General features: G+C 38.3%; 1 protein-coding gene across 2 annotated transcripts in view; it reads left to right on the plus strand.

Annotated features, from left to right (window-relative positions):
- The window catches only part of tenm1 (teneurin transmembrane protein 1), a 254,688-nt gene that overhangs the window by 58,032 nt on the left and 177,350 nt on the right, over window positions 1–19,306 (plus strand). For both annotated transcript variants that reach the window (XM_028458823.1, XM_028458824.1), the window contains one exon: window positions 17,573–17,816. In XM_028458823.1, the coding sequence (XP_028314624.1) occupies window positions 17,573–17,816 (244 nt within the window). The remainder of the gene's footprint in view (window positions 1–17,572; window positions 17,817–19,306) is intronic.

A 19,306-nucleotide genomic window follows, 5' to 3' on the forward strand; every position in this document is an offset into this window, starting at 1 on the left:
ATCTGCTAAATACTTTGTAGAACCATTCATTAGATTTGTCAGAGTTAAATTCTGTGCTTGCAAGAGCTGTAGAGATGATGACGCCAGTACTTTGTTGAGTTGAGTCTACTGCAGATAACACCTGTGCCGCTTGATTCGTGTTCCTGGCATTCATCTCATCTCTTCATGGGGGGCTGTCGTTATGTGGGTTTTCCTAACTGCTGATTTCTGAGAATGTGCTCTTAGCATCTCTGTGTTCATTTCACCTGTCTTACTTCCTGCCAGAACTCTTTTGGACATGTGTGTTTGTTCGTTTTCATACTCATAGTATACGAGTCCATGTCTGCGTGTGTGCGTGTTTGCAGGCTTACATCTGCTTCTGGGTTGACAGACTGTTGTTCAGCCCTCTGACAGACAGTTCCATTAAATCATGCTGCATTGGTAACCTGCAGTGACAGGACGTCATTGGCTCCCTGGGATATTCAACATCAGGGTCTCTCATGCGCTTAACGAGGAAGTAAACATGCTAAATTGTCTGTGTGAGATGAAGTGAAGAGGCTGCTTGAGTGTTGTGTGTCAAGCGTGATGTCTTTACATGCACTCCTGAAGCTACAGAAGTAGAAACAAGTTTAATCGAAATAAAAAAAAAACACTCTATTGGGTTAAGACATGTAAAAATGTCAGTTAATCAACTAAATGTCCACACACTGTGAGGTATGAATGCTAGTATAATTTGCAAAAGGTCGGTAATCAAAATTTGTGCTTAAGAATGACGTTTTATCCTTTTAAACAAAACACTAGAAGGTCAGGATGTGAAAAGTGCATCTTACTGCCATTAAATACTTGAAATATTTGTTCAAGACCTATTATGTTTTCGGATTGTTTTCTTCATAACAGTTGGGTTGAATTAATGTACATGTTTTCGAACCTATCAAAAATATTTACTTGAGTTACTGTAAAGCTGAGAAATCTATGTTTATGTATGATTCTTTTGAAATGAGAGAAAAAAAAAACCTAACGAGACTTTTACTATGGTCTACTGCCGGTGGTCATTCATATACGTCAATGTATATCAGAATCAGAATCAGAAGAGCTTTATTGGCCGGGTACAGTTTAGAACAATACGAGGAATTTGACTTGGTAGTTGCAGTGAATGATTACACATCAACACACCGGAGCAGCCATTTGCGGCGCACACATATTTAGGTGAAAAAGGGATCAATAACAGGAGGAGAGGAGGGGTGAGGGGAAAAAAACTGCCAGTTTGAAACTGATTTCCCTAAAGAGAAAGCAGTGTGAAACCAGGAAAAATAACGCCTCCGCAAACATAAATGTAAGCATGACAGTCAAACAACTCGAGACAAAGCACGTCCCGCCTTCGTCCTATAGACCCCCATACAAATGGAAAAAAGCGCCGTGATCGCCCATCCAATAGTCTTTGACTTCCTGTAGCGGAGACTGTCAATCAAAGTGAATGCGAAACTGTGCACGAAAACAAGGCCACAGCAAACAGGTAAATATGATTTTGGCTCTTACCTGACCCATAGACCTATATCAATGTGACCCGATAAGACCTTGTTATGTTCCGCAATGCACCTGCAGAAAATTAGAGGTGTGGCTTCTGGTATATTGGCAGAGGCAGTGGGAGGAAGTCAGGCTGTTTAGGGCGGGACATCGAGACGTTTCACAGAAACTCTGAATATCAGCTTTAAGACTTGATAATAATGATTGGATTTATACAGAGTTTTTTTTCCAAGGAGACTCAAAGTGCATTGCAGAAACCTGTATTCATTTACACCAATCATACAGGTGGTGGTAAGCTACATTGTAGCCACAGCCCCTCTGACCACCACCAACATTAATGCATAATTCATGCAAGGCAATGTGGGTAAAGTGCCTTGTCAAAGGACACAACAACAATGACTTGGATAGAATGAGATTCAAACTCCCTTTAGTTCTTGGATGACCTACTCTACCACTGAGCCACAGTCGCCCAAGTTTAAGAATGTAAAACAGACACGTTCTGATCAGCCAATATTAAATTACCGTAGCTAATATTTAGCTTTTAAAGCTCATGTTTTAAGATAAGAACAATAATCATGATCATGGTTTGTCCTGCAAATAAAGCTATTATCATCTGTTGTTAGCAAGTAAATGTTATCAGTTTAGTAAGCGCATACATTATTTAGCAAACACTTTAAAATGCAGTTAATCAACTAAATGTCCACACACAAGTTTACTTTGCAAAAGGTCAGTTTTCAAAACATGTGCCCAAAAAAGAATTCTCATGCATTTAAAGAGAACACTAGAAGATCAGGATGTGAAAAGTGCACAAAGTGAGGCCAAAAGGTGCTCACCTTGTGCACCACCAATAAAGTGGTCGCTCAGCAAATTACACGACTCTTTGATTTTTAACTTATTGTTAGATACTGAACCACTAAATTCATTTGACTTTCTTTATTTAAAGTCCCTGCAAGCACTTATGTATATTGCCATCGTAATAATTTATACAATTATTGTTAAGTACTGCATTTTCTGTTGACTCAAAGTGACTCAGAAATATAGATCCCACTGCAACTGATCCGGGAAACCACAGACTATAATTATGTGTTTTCCTAAATGTTGATTTCATTTTGTTTTGCAAAATCATAATAATTTTCTGTACAATTTGAAGCCCTGATGAATCAGTGGCAATATCTTCTTTTGAAAATGCTAAGTCACTAAAAGTAACATGCTTTCCTCCTTAAAAACAACCATAATAGATTTTCTAAAGAGTGGTTCGTATTGTGGTTATTCATGAGTGAGTGAATAATTCCTCTGTGAATTATCTTCAAGTGAATTGTGACTGTGCAGCAGTCCTTTACTCAGGTGAAAGCTATGCAGCAATAAATGCATCTGCTATGATTGCTGTTTTAATGAACGAGTGAAGCATTTTGAAGAGGATTTTTTTTTTTTTTGTTGTTGCATCAAACCTTCTCACAGATTGAGGCAAAAGTCTGCTTGGGAGCGGCCTGGTGAGAAAATGCTGAGTGGATTTTGAAGAGGTGTTGAGTACCAAGGATGATGGCTCTGCTTGTTTCTTTTAAGGTTATTTTAAGCTGCAGACCTGCAGGATAAGCACTGTGTGTATGTGTCGGTGGGGGAAGAAAGATGTGTGTCACAGTTGTGTTTTAATTAGAGCGACAGAGGTGTGTCCTTGGGCTGCCACAAAGGGTCAGGAGAATGGGGTAGTCAGGGAGAGCCGCGGCTGGGACAAGTCTGGCGGCCTTGCTAAACACCCATTACTGAGACATGTAGATGCACTCAAGTACGCGCACTCACGTTCACACCCGCACACAATTGGGAAAAGGCGAGTGCTTGCGTGCGTTTTAGTCTTGGCGCCATTCCTGTTGACCAGTGATATCCTATTTACTGAGCATCCTGCATGTCTATATCTCCCTGTGTTGTGGCCTTGGCTGGTGTCTGTAAGCAGAATTACAACTGGCATTACTCCGGGGACAGGAAGAGCACAGGCAGATTGAGAAGGGCAGCAGGAGTTGGAGTGGAAGGAGCAAGGGGAGGTTTAGAAAGAGGTGAGGGGAATTGAAAGAAGAAAAGGTTGAAAGGAGAGCGGAAGGAAGCATCTGACATTTATGTTCTTGGCCAAGAGAAATGCCACTTGAGACTGGCATCCGTCTTTCAATCTTACTATATCTCTCCTGCCTCTACATGACCTAAGACTCACCTAACCATGCCGTAGTCCATCTACTGCTACATCTCAGTCTATATCTGCCACTTTCCGCATCCACCTATCCAACCCCACTTCAACCTCATCCCTATTTTCTGATGTCTGCCACATGACCTCTGGCTTCTATGCTGCAAGCATTTCTTCATCCTCCAGTCAATATTTCCATATCACAGGGCTTCACCCATGCCACATCACACCCAACTTTCATCAGCTTTCATCTTTGATTTTTTTTTTGCCTCTAAATGTCCTTTAACCTCCCCTTCTTCTCAATAACACTTGTATTTACTACTCTTTCCTCTTCCCTTTTCCTCCCTGGCTAATCCTCCACTCCCTCCCCTTTGCACACACCTCGGGTGTGCATAGCCTGGGTTCCAGCCAATGATGGGAGTCATACAGCATCCCAGATGAGGCGATAGCTAATGGCTGTTGAATAATGCATGGCTAGCAGGATTTAGAGAGCCCAGTCTATTAGCCTGTCCAAATACTTGAGGCTTTTAATAAAGACTAACACTTACAATTACAAACTACATTAAGGCCAGGGTCCTGTCTGGGCTCCCCTTCGCTTTCTATTCCTTGCTCAATTGTAATAACCAAGGCAGAACATTTTCTTTTACATTTTAAGATTTTATTGCGCTGGAGCAGCTGACCCTTTTAGAAAAGGCCATTGACAGTCTTTTCTGATTACCGTCTCCTTTTTTATGTTATTGTGTCATAGGTTGGAGATCCTTTTAGTTATAGTTGAGAACAAAAAAGTAAAACAAGTAGGGGAAGGGCAGTAATGTCATGCCTGGTGGTTGGTGTTACTGCAGGAAATGGATATGAAGGCTTTTTATGCCTTTGCCATACTGTGAAACTTTCTCGATGGTTCATTTTTTACAGTAATGGAATATGTGCTTTTGTGTAAAACATGGTGTGATTAGACAACATTGGCAGTTGTATCTACTCTGTGCTCATACTGAGAGTTGCATAAGTATTTTTTGTATCGCCCATGCTCAATGTTTTCACTTGATAAAGAGCACTTGCACACATTCCACATGATTATAGATGAGTGATAATGTCCGCTAATAGCTGTAAGTGTCTGCAAGTGAGAGTTTTGCAAGTGGGACCTGAATAAGTGTTGTTATCTAATGGCTATCTAAATAGCGTTTCACCTGGCAATATCTAAGTGCATACTTAGCGGCCTTGGTGTGATAGCATAGTATTGACCCATCTCTTAAATTTCAAATTGTTATGCATGGATCTATCTTGCATTTGCATAAATCATAGTAACACGTCTGCAGATTTTTTGACATGAATGCAAAGATAGGTGTTTCTTTTTTTGGCCAGTGTAGGTTAAGATATTTTTGGTTTGTTTAACGATCGTCAATAGGTGGCTAACAATAATTCCTCCTCTAGGGTGGTATTTTAAAATATAATATATTAAAATAATGGTAAATATTGTTAAACATCATAACAGTTATAAAATTTAGGATAATGAAAAGCAGACTTTCTTTGTCTGTGAACATGTAATGGTGATGAGATATGATCTGCCAATGATCAGATGAATTCATTATTCTGTTGCCAGTACTATATGCTTATCCCCACCTATTGGGCAGAACAGGAAAATATTTTCTGTAATGAATCCAGTGTCATCAATTGATTATATTTGTACCTAATATAATTCTTGCATTACTGCAGTTATTTTGCACTACATCCTTTTATTCCCTTCTAAAGGCCATGAGGGATCAGGTGTATAATTTCTGGCAAAGGCTAACACAGTTACCATAAAGTCTGGTTATTAGCGCACATGGTCCTTTATTCTATTTTATGTTAGGTGTGAATATGTTAAACAAGATTGTAGGCCTTGAAGCCAAATAAAAGAAATCTGCAATGTTAAAAACAAATGTCTATTGATCTTATACATGAAACTTGCAATAAATATAAAACACACACACACACACATTTTCAGGAGGGAGTTTAGGCTGAACCTTTTTTCTGTGTTTGAATGTCAAAAAGGGTCACTAAGTTTCTTGTTTTCACAAATCAAAGGAGCTACTTGAGTTCATAAATGGGGCAATGGTGGTGGCAGCCAGGATCAAGTAGAATTATGTTCCCCAAATAAAAAAATAGCCTGGAATTCAGTTGTGTGGGAGTGGGTGTGTGTGTGTGTGTGTGTCATACCTGGATGGTCCTCTGTAGCATTAACGGTAACCCTCTCGTTCTCTGGAGGCATACAGGGCGTAGAGGGCAACCACAGTTTGATGTGGGGCATCTGTTGCAACATTCATTAAGCGTTAAGTTTGTGTGTGTGTGTGTGTGTGTGTGTGTGTGTGTGTGTGTGTGTGTGTGTGTGTGTGTGTGTGTGTGTGTGTGTGTGTGTGTGTGTGTGTGTGTGTTACACAAAAGAGATAGGAGAGTGTTGGAACAGTGTGTGAAATAATATGCACATGCACACACACTGCGATAGGTGAAATAGGTTTTGTGAAGCGGAACGACAAGATGTCGTTGCAGCAGAGGGCAAGTGCCGACTTGTCATTGGCCTGTGTCGATGTTGACCCAGGGCGTTGGCTGTATGGCTTCATTGACTACAAGATGGCCGCCAGTGGATTCTGCAGGCGGTGCTGAAGACGTGTCTTTTTCCACTTCCTTTCAACCTCTCTTTTTGTGCCCTCTTTGTAACAATATCTCCCTCCTCCTTCTTTCATACACTCCAGTCAGAATACCAAACAGCCCCTCACTCTCCTGGCTGTTTTTGCCTGTTCAAGTTGCCCTGTCCTTTTGTGCACATTGCATATATTTGCCTGTTCAAATGCTCCATGTGCGTATGATATCAATAGCAAAGTTATATGCACTTATAATAATTGGACGTAATGACTGGTTATGATATGAAAGAAGAAATGCTGTAGTGTTTCCAATGGGATCCAAAGGTGAGCTCTGGTAGACGTCAATGGACTTATTTAAACAAAGAGTAGATACATTGGGAATAGGAGTTACCTAAAGAAACGACCTTAAGCAGCATGTCATGGTGTCTCTGGTGGGCCATAATAAAGACAAAAAGCTTCCAATACCCTGATTTATGGCTGATGTGGAGAATTGAATGTTTTATAAGGATTTGCTGCTGGCTGTGATGAGTAATCATTGAAGTGATCGGACTGCGATACATTACGATAGGTATGACATTTTGAAGTATGTCACAACACCGTGACTTTGTCTGTCAGGACAATTCATGTAAAAGGAAGTTACAGTCTGACTCTGGACCTCTGTCAAGGTCATATAGATTGGAAATGATTGGGTTTTCAATACCTTATTGGGGAGTTATGCATGATGAATCATCACTCTTTTCCAAATCGACGCTGATTAAGGAGGGTTTGTTTATTCCGCTGTAGGATATGCTTTTAGAGCTCACTTGGAACACACATTTTTACTCGTTTTCTTTTCCCTAGAAATACTTTGAATGTGTTTGTGATGGTTCATGCATGCTTCCTGGATTGGGTTAGATAATCACATTTTATTTGCATACGTGCACAATCATGTTTGCGTGAAAGTGTTGGCACAAGTGTGTCTGTAGTTGCGTCATTCTGGGTTTAGAATGCCTTGGTCTATTTGTACCAGGAGCTTCATGTCTGTAAGATGTTGCAATATGAAAAGTGAGGTTGTGTAGCTCAGTGCACGAGCCAGCGAATTCATTTGCATTCATTCCAGTGCCTGTCTCTCCTCAGAGCCCATTCTAATTACCAGCAGCTCAGGTCTGCTAGCTACATCACTGTGCATACTCACTCCCTTTCTCTCCATAAAAATAGGCTGGTGGTGGTGCATTTCCTGTCGCTTTGATAACACCTTCTCTTGAGCCTGCCAGAAATCTCTTCATGTTGGGTTGTTTGCTGTCAGACCAAGATCTTTCTCCTGTTTTAGTGTCAGGGTCGGAAGAAAATACAGTGTACGCATGTGTGTCCAATCGAAACTCCTCCAACCAACCCTCTGTGTACTTGTTGTGATTGTTTAGGGGTTAAGGGAGACCCTTTATGTTCAAAAATAAGAAAAGCAACAAAGCGAGTGTGTGAGGCCAATTGTGAGGCTTGTAAAAGATAAATGTGCTTCACTAATCACTTTAATGGCCTCTGTGGCATTGTACCTACTGTGTCTCAAACACTTTGTCACACCCGCTTTCTGGTAAATGCAAATTCTCATTCAGTCCGGTAACTCACATGATTCACCGAGGTCAGTAACTCAGCAGTGGTTCTCAAACTTTTTTAGCTCAAGTACCCCCTTTCTCTTATTTTTGAATCCAAGTACCCCCTTTGTTTAGAACACTATTTAAAAACAACATTTTGATATTAAGAATTTCTGAGCTGTATTCCATAATGCATGTTAGTTCAAACTCTGAGTATGTTCGGGCTTAAATGATGGAAACTCTGAGTATTCCATTCCTAAACGCGAGGTATGTTCTTCTCTGAGTATGTTACCCTGGCAACATTGTCCGTGAATTAAACCTGGTCGCGGGCAGATTTTATCAAAGAAACCCTGGGTTTCTACCTGGCTCCGCCCACCTGAACACCGTTTCTGAACACTTTAATGAACCTTAACACTTTTCTCTGAAACACATTAGTGACATCACACACCACAGACTTGTTCACATCATTACTAATGTTGTGTTGCTTTACATTTTGTTTTTTTTTTGTTTTTTTCTTTCTAACATTGTGGATGCACAGCATTAAGTGAAAGTCACTGAGAGGTTGATCTACATTAAAACATCTACTGACGTCTGTTGTAAAGTTCACTGAATACAAACCTGTGGATAATAATAGGAGGAGATGATAATTTAAATGAATCCACTTTTAAGGCTCGACTCGATTGCTGTTTTATATTGTTGTATAGTTAAATCTGTAGATCATACATCTATGAAGGTATGATGGTGCAGTGAATTGTGACGCTGCTCTTTGAAGTGATGGATCGCGGGTTCGCGTTCCGCTTCAGTGTTTTTTACATTACGTTACATTTTTTAGGCAGCACATATAATTATCTTAAACATGGCTGATCGCTATAATCTTACATTTTTGCTCGACTTTACTAAGTGGGAGCTCCGACTTCAAGTGGCGTTCCAAGTCACTTTTTCTCGTAGGAGGTTCATAAGATCAAGAGATCTGAGTTGCTTGGAACACAGCAGCAGATCAGTTGTTAGATCTTTTTTGATCACCAGGAATTTCTGGCTTGAAGGAAGATTGGTGTTGGGACAGAGTCAGTCAGTCCCAAAGTTGTGTGTGGTTGTGTTGAGATTATGAGAGAACATCATACACAGTGTGATCAAAGCTATTCTATGCCTTATGTTTTTATCTTTATTTGTGTGGGGTCTGCTCAGACAAAATATCATTTCAGATTTAGAAAATCATTATGTGTGTACCCTTCTTTACAGAACAGCGAAAACTCATTATTTTTAAAAATGAAAAAAATAAGTTCTTAAGTCGAGCATGTCTTGTTTGTGAAACATAAAGGAGTTCCATTAAAACTTTTTCAACAGATGGTTTGAGTAAGACTTGAATAAGCTTACTCATTTTTAAGTGCATGTTGTGCTGAGGCTGACGCAATGACGCGTTTGAGATATGGTGAGCCTTTGGTTCGATGCTTTCCCAGGGGAAACGCTACTTTCAGAATCACCTGCAGCCTAAACGTCTTGAAGCTGCGTCAAAGTTGTTTTTTTGGAGATGAGGGTACAAACATGCAATCACACAGACATGCTCATAGATATTCACTTACTCTTGATGCACACAGCTCTACACAGTGTTCTGGTGGGAGAAAAGTCAAGATGATGCATGGTTGCTAATTATCTTGCTCCGTATGAAAATTGACTCCTTTATTGGGGGGATGGGAGGAGGGTTGCTTTGGGAGCTTTTGGGTTCTTCATTTGTTATTTCTAGCTTTAATTGGACAATATGATTGTGTCACTTTGTTAAATGGAAAACCCACCGTTTATCCGCGTGTCTGCAGGATAGAATCAATGGCTGATTTTATTCTAATTGCTGTCTCAGAGCTTTGCTGTCATCAATATAATTATCGTTGTTTCTGCTTGCCATCACGGCTGTTTTTATCCTCTTTGTTATCGGCGTTATTACTGATTTTATCGTCATTATCTTAGCCTTTTTCCCCATCCAAAAGGAGCAGCGCTATCAGACTCATTATCGTCTCCACCATCATCATCACCATCATCATCACGCCATCATCATTTACAATATTAGTCCCTGCTGTCAAATGTTCCACATTGTTGTTATCAATAATACCATCCCTCACATCGACTTCATCAGCATTCAACCCGTGAAGGGAGTTATTTTGCAACTTATGATGTTTGATGTGATAATGTGCTATCTGTGGTCAGGCACTCTGTAAAGACAAAGACATATTATGCCTGGGAGTCGGCTGGTCAGTGAGGGCAGGATCTCATCTCATTACCACCAAAAGAAGCACAAAAACCAGTTTCTTCCAATTTCAGTTGGTGACCTTTTCATAGGGTTAATTGTTTATTTAATCTAAGCACAGCAGTGAAATAAACTTTGTAGGAATTTAATAGAAGTCAATTAAGAGACGAGATGGATGAAAACCATCCTGGGGGAAATTATTAGTCTTTTATTTTTAGAGTTGAGTGGTTGCTGTGGTTTTCTTCCTGGGCTTGGTCCAATAGTGGAATTAAATGCGTTCCTAAATGGTCACATTCTGCCATTAAGACAGGCAGGTTGGATACTGTTGAGGTCAGGCTCTATGGATTTCAGATGGCATTTCTGTACTAAGTGAAATTAACTCTGCACTATAGAAAGCTGGACACAAATAATGAAGAGAAGAAACAAAGGTACGGAGGGGGTGGGGATGAGCAAACACAAGGAGACAGGAAGATAAATATTAGGCTTTAGTAGTATTGTGGCTTAAGGTTTTATCGCTGGTTTTGCATCAAAAGAGGTCGTCTTATTATTGAAATAGCTGAAAGTGTGTGCGGCCTCCGTCGAGCTGTAATTGTTGCTTATTTGTGTTGCTTTTATCACTTAGAACTGCATTTTATCTAGATTTTTAGAATACTTTCATTTGTCATGGTCACACTTCTGCAGCAACCTTTCAAAATCTTCTTAGTTTTAATCAAGTTCAGTCAAGTTTATTAGTCTTACTTTTTGGTTATTATTCTCATATTGTTTTGCATACTTGTTAATACTTTTTATTGCATATGGCACCATTATGACAGCTGACGTATTACCAGTAAGTGCTGCTGGGAGTTCTTTCCCTGCTTACCCTCATATTATTTTGATAGGACTAGGCTTTAAATACTAAATAGCTGTTACAAAGTAAAGCCCCTTACATCTCTATTCCTTTGGCTTTCTTTATCACCCCTTTTTTCTCATCTGTTAATAATCATGTTCCTCCACAGCCTTATTATGAGCAATATTCCTCATTCCTCATCGTAAAACCCCACTTAAAAAGATGGTTAAATTATTTATCCCCAAACTTGGATGATTTGTATAATTTAGTATGAGCAAGTTTTGTTATGGAACGAATCACAATTCATAAAAGACTCAAAATAGACAAGTTTGACAAAATCTGGGAGAAATGGAAAACATATATCTTGCCCCGGAGGCCCGAGTATGTATGATCCTCTGTATTACATGTATAAACTGTAACACAATCATATAATTGTATTATGTACACCTCTTGTTGTTTTTGTTTTATTTTTTGTCTTTGTTTTCTTTTTTTTGTTTCTTCTGTATGGAAAATTTTGGGGGAAAAAAAATAAATAAAAAAAATAAATAAATAAAGATAAAATATATATATATATATTTTATTTTTATATATTAATATATTAACATTATATATTAATGTTATTGTATATTTCATTTTTGCCCTCATTTTTCCTTTCTTTATTTGTATTTAGCTTTCCTGTTTGCCTTTGGTTGCTGTAGCGTGTGAATTTCCACACTGTGGGATAAAATAAAGGATCTAATGTAATCTAATCTAATTCATGTAACAAAAAGCTACTAATTCCAAGAGAATTTTTTCTCCTGAGTTTAGTCCCTGAAAAAATATTGTGCAAAAAATGTTTAACACTGCAACAACTGTCTGGAGTTGTATTTGCCCCCTCTTTAATATTTACAATTACAGTGAACCCAACACTAGAAGTTGTGTGGATGAGGAGTTTAAAAAGTAAACTTTTTATTTTTTTCCTTTTATTTATTCGCCGTTGAAGCTGGTTTTTTTCATGAGAGGAGTTAAATTGAATCACTGTGTGGATTTTTTGGGAGCATAGTTAAGCTTTCCAAAGCACCATCTGGCAGCTGAGGGCCTTGTGTCACCTTACTCACCGATAATACACTCTTCTTTGCACCCTGGACCTGTCCTCTCAGCTCCGCTCATGTCTACTTTATGCTCCTTTCTATTTTGTTCATGCCAAGATAAACAAACTCATCAGGCAAGGTTAGGGCAGCACACCCTAAGCTGTTACAATAAATGTTTTTCCTAATGAATGATGAACTGGAGGTCATTTGTGGCTCAAGAGCGGATATGATTCGTTTTTTTTTTTTTTTTCATGTTTAGGATCTAAGTCAACTGTTTAAAATGTCATGTAACCCAAAGAGGACAATTAGAAGCATTTCGAAGTTAATTTGAAGATAATTTAAATGTTTCAGTTTTTAGCACACAATTATGTGCTGCTCATTACAGCCATACAGTATGTCGGAGCCAATAAACTGAATAATTATAAAATCTTATTTGGCACACTCAGTATCAGTGGACAGCAGGCGCTCTTCAAGAGTAAAGTTGCTGAAAACATAGTTCGACAAAAAATGAATATGGAATTTAATGAGCCTGTACTTTTAGTTTATTTCACCTTTTTTAATTGTAGCTTCTTTTTTTTTTATTACAAAACTCATTTATAAACTTTGCTAATTCATTTTCCCCATTATATCTCTGATTTCATTCAGCATCCATGAATGCTCCTTAAAACTGAGATATCTGACTTTTGTTTCCAAGTTGTGGTGAAATGCAATTGTCCTAACAGTCCAAAGGGTTATCTGATGTTTGATTAACAGTCTTGAAAATGAAAATGTCCAACACATTTTTTTTTGTTGTTGTTAGAAACACCTTGTTATATTTGTTCATACACTCTGTGGGACAAATGGGGCGCAAAGAGGAATGTGCTTTTGTTTCATGTAATAATGTTTGTTCCTCTGCTCTTTGTTAAGCACTGATGTGAAACTTAAAATCTTGAAAAACAAAACAGAATCAATGTTGTTGCAGTTACTAAAAAGTTCAGGTGTCATTATATACTTTATAAATTTTCAACCTATTTGTAATGGAGTTCATCTGCTTCAATTTGTATGTACTGTAATGTAGAATAATTCTTGGTATCAGACCACGTAAAAATTGTCTGTATTTGTTGATCCAAATGTTGCTGGAATGAAAGGAAGAACACCTGTTTAGCATGATTTGGTATTAATCACACGTTTGGCAAAATTGAATGAAAGTTTGTGTCAATAAGAATTTTAACAGGTTTCAAAGCAAATTGTATTAACCATTAGCTCAATGGATTATTATCCCCCGCCACAAAGTGTGAAGGGGATATACTGTAGGTTTGAGCTCCGTGCGTCTGTTTGTCCGAGTTAAAGGGGAAAGCTTTTCTCAGAAATTGTTTAAGTTAAATAACCAAATTCGGTGTGTGGCTTCATGGTAACAATACCTTGATGGAGTTTGAAAATGAGAAGCGCGAATTTATTTTTTCTGGAGTTATTCCCCTTGTTTTATTTTTTTTTACTCTGTTCGAGGTATGTTCAAAGGGGACAGCTTTTCTTAAAAAAACGTTTAAGATAGGATAACCAAATTTGGTGTGTGGCTTCAGGGTATCACTACCTTGGAGTTCGAAAATGAGATGCGCTCAAATATTTTTTTCAGGGGTTATTGCCCTTGTTCCATTTTTCTTTACTCTGTTCGAGGTATCTTCAAAGGGGACAGCTTTTCTTAAAAAACGTTTAATAATGGATAACCAAATTTGGTGTGTGGCTTCAGGGTATCACTGCCTTGATGGAGTTTGAAAATGAGAAGTGCGCAAATAATTTTTAGTTATTGCCCTTGTGCCTTTTTTTTTTTTTTTACTCTGTTCGAGGTATCTTCAAAGGGGACAACTTTTCTTCTAAACCGTTTAGGATAGGATAACCAAATTTGGTGTGTGGCTTCAGGGTATTAATTCCTTGACGGAGTTCGAAAATGAGCTTTCCATAGAAACCGTTTAAGATAGTTAGTATTTTTTTATTCTGATGTGATAATATTTTATGTATATCTACATTTTTAGATTTAGGACATTTAAGAAAAGGTTGTGAGTTACAATGACAACCAATCCGGCTGGGGATGTTGATTACTGTCTTCTTGTTTAAAATTAGGTCGCAATTTGTAAAGTATTGATGACTTATATTGCATCCATAATTTTTCTTCTACTGTGTACATTTGTAAATGACTGTATAAAAGAGACTTTAATCAACTTTACGGTATGTTTCAAATGCATTGAATTCTCTGTGTAATGTGGGGCATGTATTTTACTCAATAGTAAAGATAACAGCCAAAGTTGTAATGAAAAAGTGTACAGAAGTGTTCACTTTTACCTAAAACTCTCCGAATGCCTTGCACTTTCCCTTTGAGACGATGATCTGATTCATGTCTGAAATCAACCAAGTCCATTTTAAAACTAAGCGTATTTAGTGCTTGAGGCAGGATTTAAGTTCAAGTAGCTAGCTGGAGTGTTCAACCATGGGAATGCATGGTATGAAATATTTTCCTCCCAAAAGATTAAAGAAATATAACAATAGCAAAAAAACATCTACTGTGAGCATTTATGGAAGGAAAAGCAAGGGATTACTGGTTTGCTCAAAAGACTTCAGTAATTGATGAATCAGATGACTTGCAAAAAAAAAAGTGAAGCACCACTTTAAAGCTTCTGGTGCTTTACAATCACACGCTGTGTGGTATTACCGCAAAAATGTTCTGTCAGTTCTCCCTAAGCGTGTAATTCTTTTATGACTCAAAGGTAGTGCAGATAAAAATACTTTCAATTTTTCATACCTATTTCAGTGGACTATAAACAACAGCTCCAGGTGATAACACACATATCTCTTTGTCGTTCCAGCGTGCTCTCGATGGAGATCTTAAGCATGGCCTGAATAGGGTTTCGTCATGTTGAGTAGTCTCTTAAGAGGGACTCATATGTGCTCCTTATAGCAGGTTATACATTATGTTGAAGTGGTTAATGAGTCAATTATTGAAAGAATCAAGTTATGACATTGTTGAATGTTGCTTTTTCAACTCATTCACTGAAGATTGGTGGAAAAAGGAGGAAAAAAACCCCATCACATTAATGCACTTAAGATGATAGGTCTAAACCTGTGTCATAAAACTTTGTCATTAATGAAAAAAACATTTTTGGCTCATTTTCACCCTTCAAATAGGTAACATCCTTTTATATGTAGGCATAGCCATTTCTGACATTTCAGCCAATCAGCATTCACACAGGTCTTCACATCAGGACTTTTCTTCATGTTTCTGGTCCCAAAGAAAGTCTTTGGTGAAATAGCATTTTAATCTGACATTTTAGTGCTTAGATCATTAAGTTCCTTGGACGTTATGACGTTAAATCTAAGATAACAAGAAACATGGATGGATTTTACCATTGCATTTACCAGCCATCTTACTAAATGCATGCTTGCCTTCCAGCTGAAAAAAGATGACATCTTAAAACAAGGAAATCTACATTACATTCAGAAATAATACAATTCTTTGAATGCAAAGAAAAATTCTATTTTTCACGGTCAATGTTTATGTTGAGCAAGGCCGTTCTCATGTGATGTTCTAAGCCCGTTTTTTTAATGATAAATTAAATTAAAGCAATGACATAATTAGATTAACAAAGCAGGCTTGTAGCCGGAGGGTCATTGGTTCGAATCCAACCTGGTCCATCACTGTGGGATGTTGAGCAAGTCCCTTAACCATAACTGCTCGGGTTGTACGTCGCTTTGGATAAAACCGTCTTCTCAATAAAATTGTGGAATCGTATATTGTGACAAATATGGAAGAATGTTGTAAGTCACAGTTTATTACGGGTTGTGGACAAACACATTCTAGTCATGCTGGAAGTAGGAATGGGCAGATACCGATAACAGGATCAGTATTGGTGGCGATACAAAACGAATATACCGTACTCTGCGTTTTTCGTTTTTTCATTTTGGTTTTGGAAACAAATATCAAATAATGAGTGTTTTTTTCATATTTTTGTTACATAATGAAAAACGAATGCATGAACGATACACGGAATGTATCGGTTTGGTATCGTCAGATACTTAAAATTGTTGCATCGGTATCTTTATCGGAAACAAAAAAGTGATATCGTGCCATGCCATTTCTAATTGGAAGTACATCGACCATCGATGCATTTGGATGTAAAGTGTTAGCAGTGCCCTTGCAGTTACATGCCGTATATATATATATATATAAAATACTCATATACATAAGTTTTTTCCTATAGAACAAACTGATATAATGTGCACACATTCAGAGAAAATGTCATTTTGGATTGTTTTTGTAAGAACCCTTTTGACGCTGAATGGATGTGAATGTGATCAGACTGCTTACAAAACAAACCATTCTTGTCATGACATCAATTGACGGTAATGCTTATCTAGTCAATGTAAAAATTGATCTCGTGACAGCCATAAAGCCTGATGTGCTGTGCTGACTTTGGGAATAGCCTGATGTTTTATGTGCAGACAATAATATTGAACAAATCAAAGCAACAATGTAACAACAATGTGCATGTGCACAGAATTTGTATTACGGAAATGATGATGATAAAGACTCCATCACAATTTCACAGCAATGTTTGAAGAACATTCTGGAGCAATTTTTGACATAATGGAGGCTGTACAGCACATTCCTGTGAAATGCCCATGTTTATTGTTGCGACAGACGCTAAAACAATTCCATTTGTCTCTTTATCAGCTGGTGAATGTGCTAAAGTCTGCCCTCCTGTGTCACGCATGTTAAAACTCACCTTTGCGGACCAAAGTTCCAAACAAATAAATCATTTCTATCATTTTGGTATCCATCTTTTAATCCTGTAGTTTGAGGATAGTGTTGTACTCATTGTTAATACAGCTAGACAGTGCTAGCCTTTGGGATGAGAGATTTGCCTTGTTCGTGGAACCATTCAGCACCATATGGCACGAACTGTCTCTCCCATGATAATGCTTGTCCTGATTGTTTGTGAATACAGCTTGACATGCACACATTCAAAAACAAGCAAACCAGCTCTTCAAGTAATTTGGCAAAGAGTGCTCAGCTTCAAAAGTCCGACTGAAAAGCGCAGGAACAGTAGTGGGGTGGGCAGGGGGTGGGGGGGAGGGGAACGGAGATGATCGTGAAAGAGAATGATAAATGATGTTCTGCAAAAGCTCCAGCTAGACCCGGAGGTTACCAGTGTGAAGGAGCTCCAGCCGGCGAGCTCATTTCGTCCAGTCACAGATCTCATAATAAACATCACATGGGTAGTTTGGGCTGGTGGGTGCAGATTATGCCAAAGCCGTTAGCTCTTTAAAGACTGCTCAATTTTGCAGTCGGCGAAGAGCCTATTTATAGGACGGCTGGAAGTGTATCAAAGCAGGTAGGAAGGGAATGCACTAGTGGACAGGGATGGTTTTCCAGCTGATTTATGTTCCTCAATCAGTGTAATAACAATAAACTGTCAACTTACACACCACTTTTATTTATAATTTATAGCCTAGTGCTCCTAATAAACCTATGTTTATTTCTCCCCTGTCCCTACCTCATACCCTCCCTCCCTTTTTCCCTCTACTTTGTGCTTTCCTCCATGTCTCTGCACAGAGCTGCCCAGCAGTCCAGGTGGCCAGTTCTCATTTCGCCCCCTCCCGCCGCCTCCACCACCACCTCACGCGTGCACGTGCGCTCGCCCAGCACCCTATACTCAGGTCAGCCTGCAGAGAAAGACCATGCCAACGCGGTGCCAGGCCAGCCAGGGCGGACAGGGGGGAGATAGCAGCTCCTGCACAGATCAGGCGCAGCTTCACAACAGCTGGGTGCTCAACAGCAACATCCCCCTGGAGACCAGGTAAGCACACACAACCCTTGGTGCATCTGTCCCTTGTCACTGGTTCATCTTTAAAGGGAGTCACTCTAGAATATAAGACATGTCTTTATCTAACAGATATAGTTTACTCAGGGTTTGAGGTCAATTACATTTTTTAATTACAGTTTCATCTTCATTTATACGTGTTCATTTACAATTTATCATTACAATTACGGACACCACCATTTTTTTGCATATGCAGTTCAAATTAAAATGATCACTTTTCCCCTGAGCATCAATTATAATCACATTCTCAATTACTAAAGTGTAATTACTTAATCACAATTACTGAGCTTTCAATAAATAACCACATAAAACTTAACTTGTGTTAGCTTTCTGTTAGCATCTCTTATGATAACAGGTTGGTTTCGTCTTAAATTAGCTGCAAAATACACTAAAACATATGATCTATCATCTAATTAGTTTTAAATCTCTTATTTTCCTTATTAGGCTTTCTTATCCATGATAATATCGTTATTCATATTTTTGGGGTGAGCGTCTGAGCCTTTTTTCTGTCAGTATACCGCTTCGGGAGAATTGACAGAAAGTGGGAAACGTTTATATGAAACACATTTTATGTATTTACAATATATTTATTATAAATGATAAATTACACTTTATCGAATTTCCATGCCAATTACTCAACAGCAACATGTTTTTCTAATTACAATTACTGTTCACATCATAATTGTAATTAATTATCAGTTACACTATTACAATTATAATTGAACCCAATCCTGGTTTACATATGTAAACTTTTTAATCTGGCTTGTGTCTCTTTTTTTTTTTTTTCATTTTAAGGAAGAAAGAATGATTGTAATTCAAAGGATACGTTAGGTTGATCACGTTTTTCTAGCAATTAAGAAAGAAGGTGAAGCACTGTGTCATATTTTCAGGCATAATACAGGATATTGCACATCGATTTAAATCATTATAAATCTCTATTTTCGATCAGTTTGTCATATAAAGATGTACCCGATAATATATCTTTTAAATTATTCCCCAAAAAAAGCAAAGCCAGTATCTTGCTTTTGCCAGAATACACTGTGATCTAAATGCCATGGCTCAGGTTTAAACAGGTACTTTTGTTAGCGGGACTCCACATCTATGAGCTTTTTTGGCAAACTATTTTGTGTTTACGCACCAATTTAAGTGGGGAACGAAAATGCGACCAAACATTTGCTTTCCTCAAAAAGCCTCAGATCTTTCTCGTGTTGTTGTCGGCGCTCTACTGATGATGCCTTAGTTTGCAGGAAACCACCAGCGTTCTTTCCTGGTTCTGAACAGATGCACCATTTTCCAAAGTCATTCTTTATTTTCATCTAAGGATTCTTTGGGTGTTCTGGTTTACTTCTCACCGCTCATAAATCCTGTTTTTAAGGTTTACTGAAGTGGTCTAAACACACACATTCACACACATTGATTTCAACTTTGCCGCCCTAAAAAAAAAATGATTCGCTATCGCCAGTAGA

The sequence above is a fragment of the Gouania willdenowi genome, chromosome 10, assembly GCF_900634775.1.
Source record: "Gouania willdenowi chromosome 10, fGouWil2.1, whole genome shotgun sequence".
NCBI lineage: Eukaryota > Metazoa > Chordata > Actinopteri > Blenniiformes > Gobiesocidae > Gouania > Gouania willdenowi.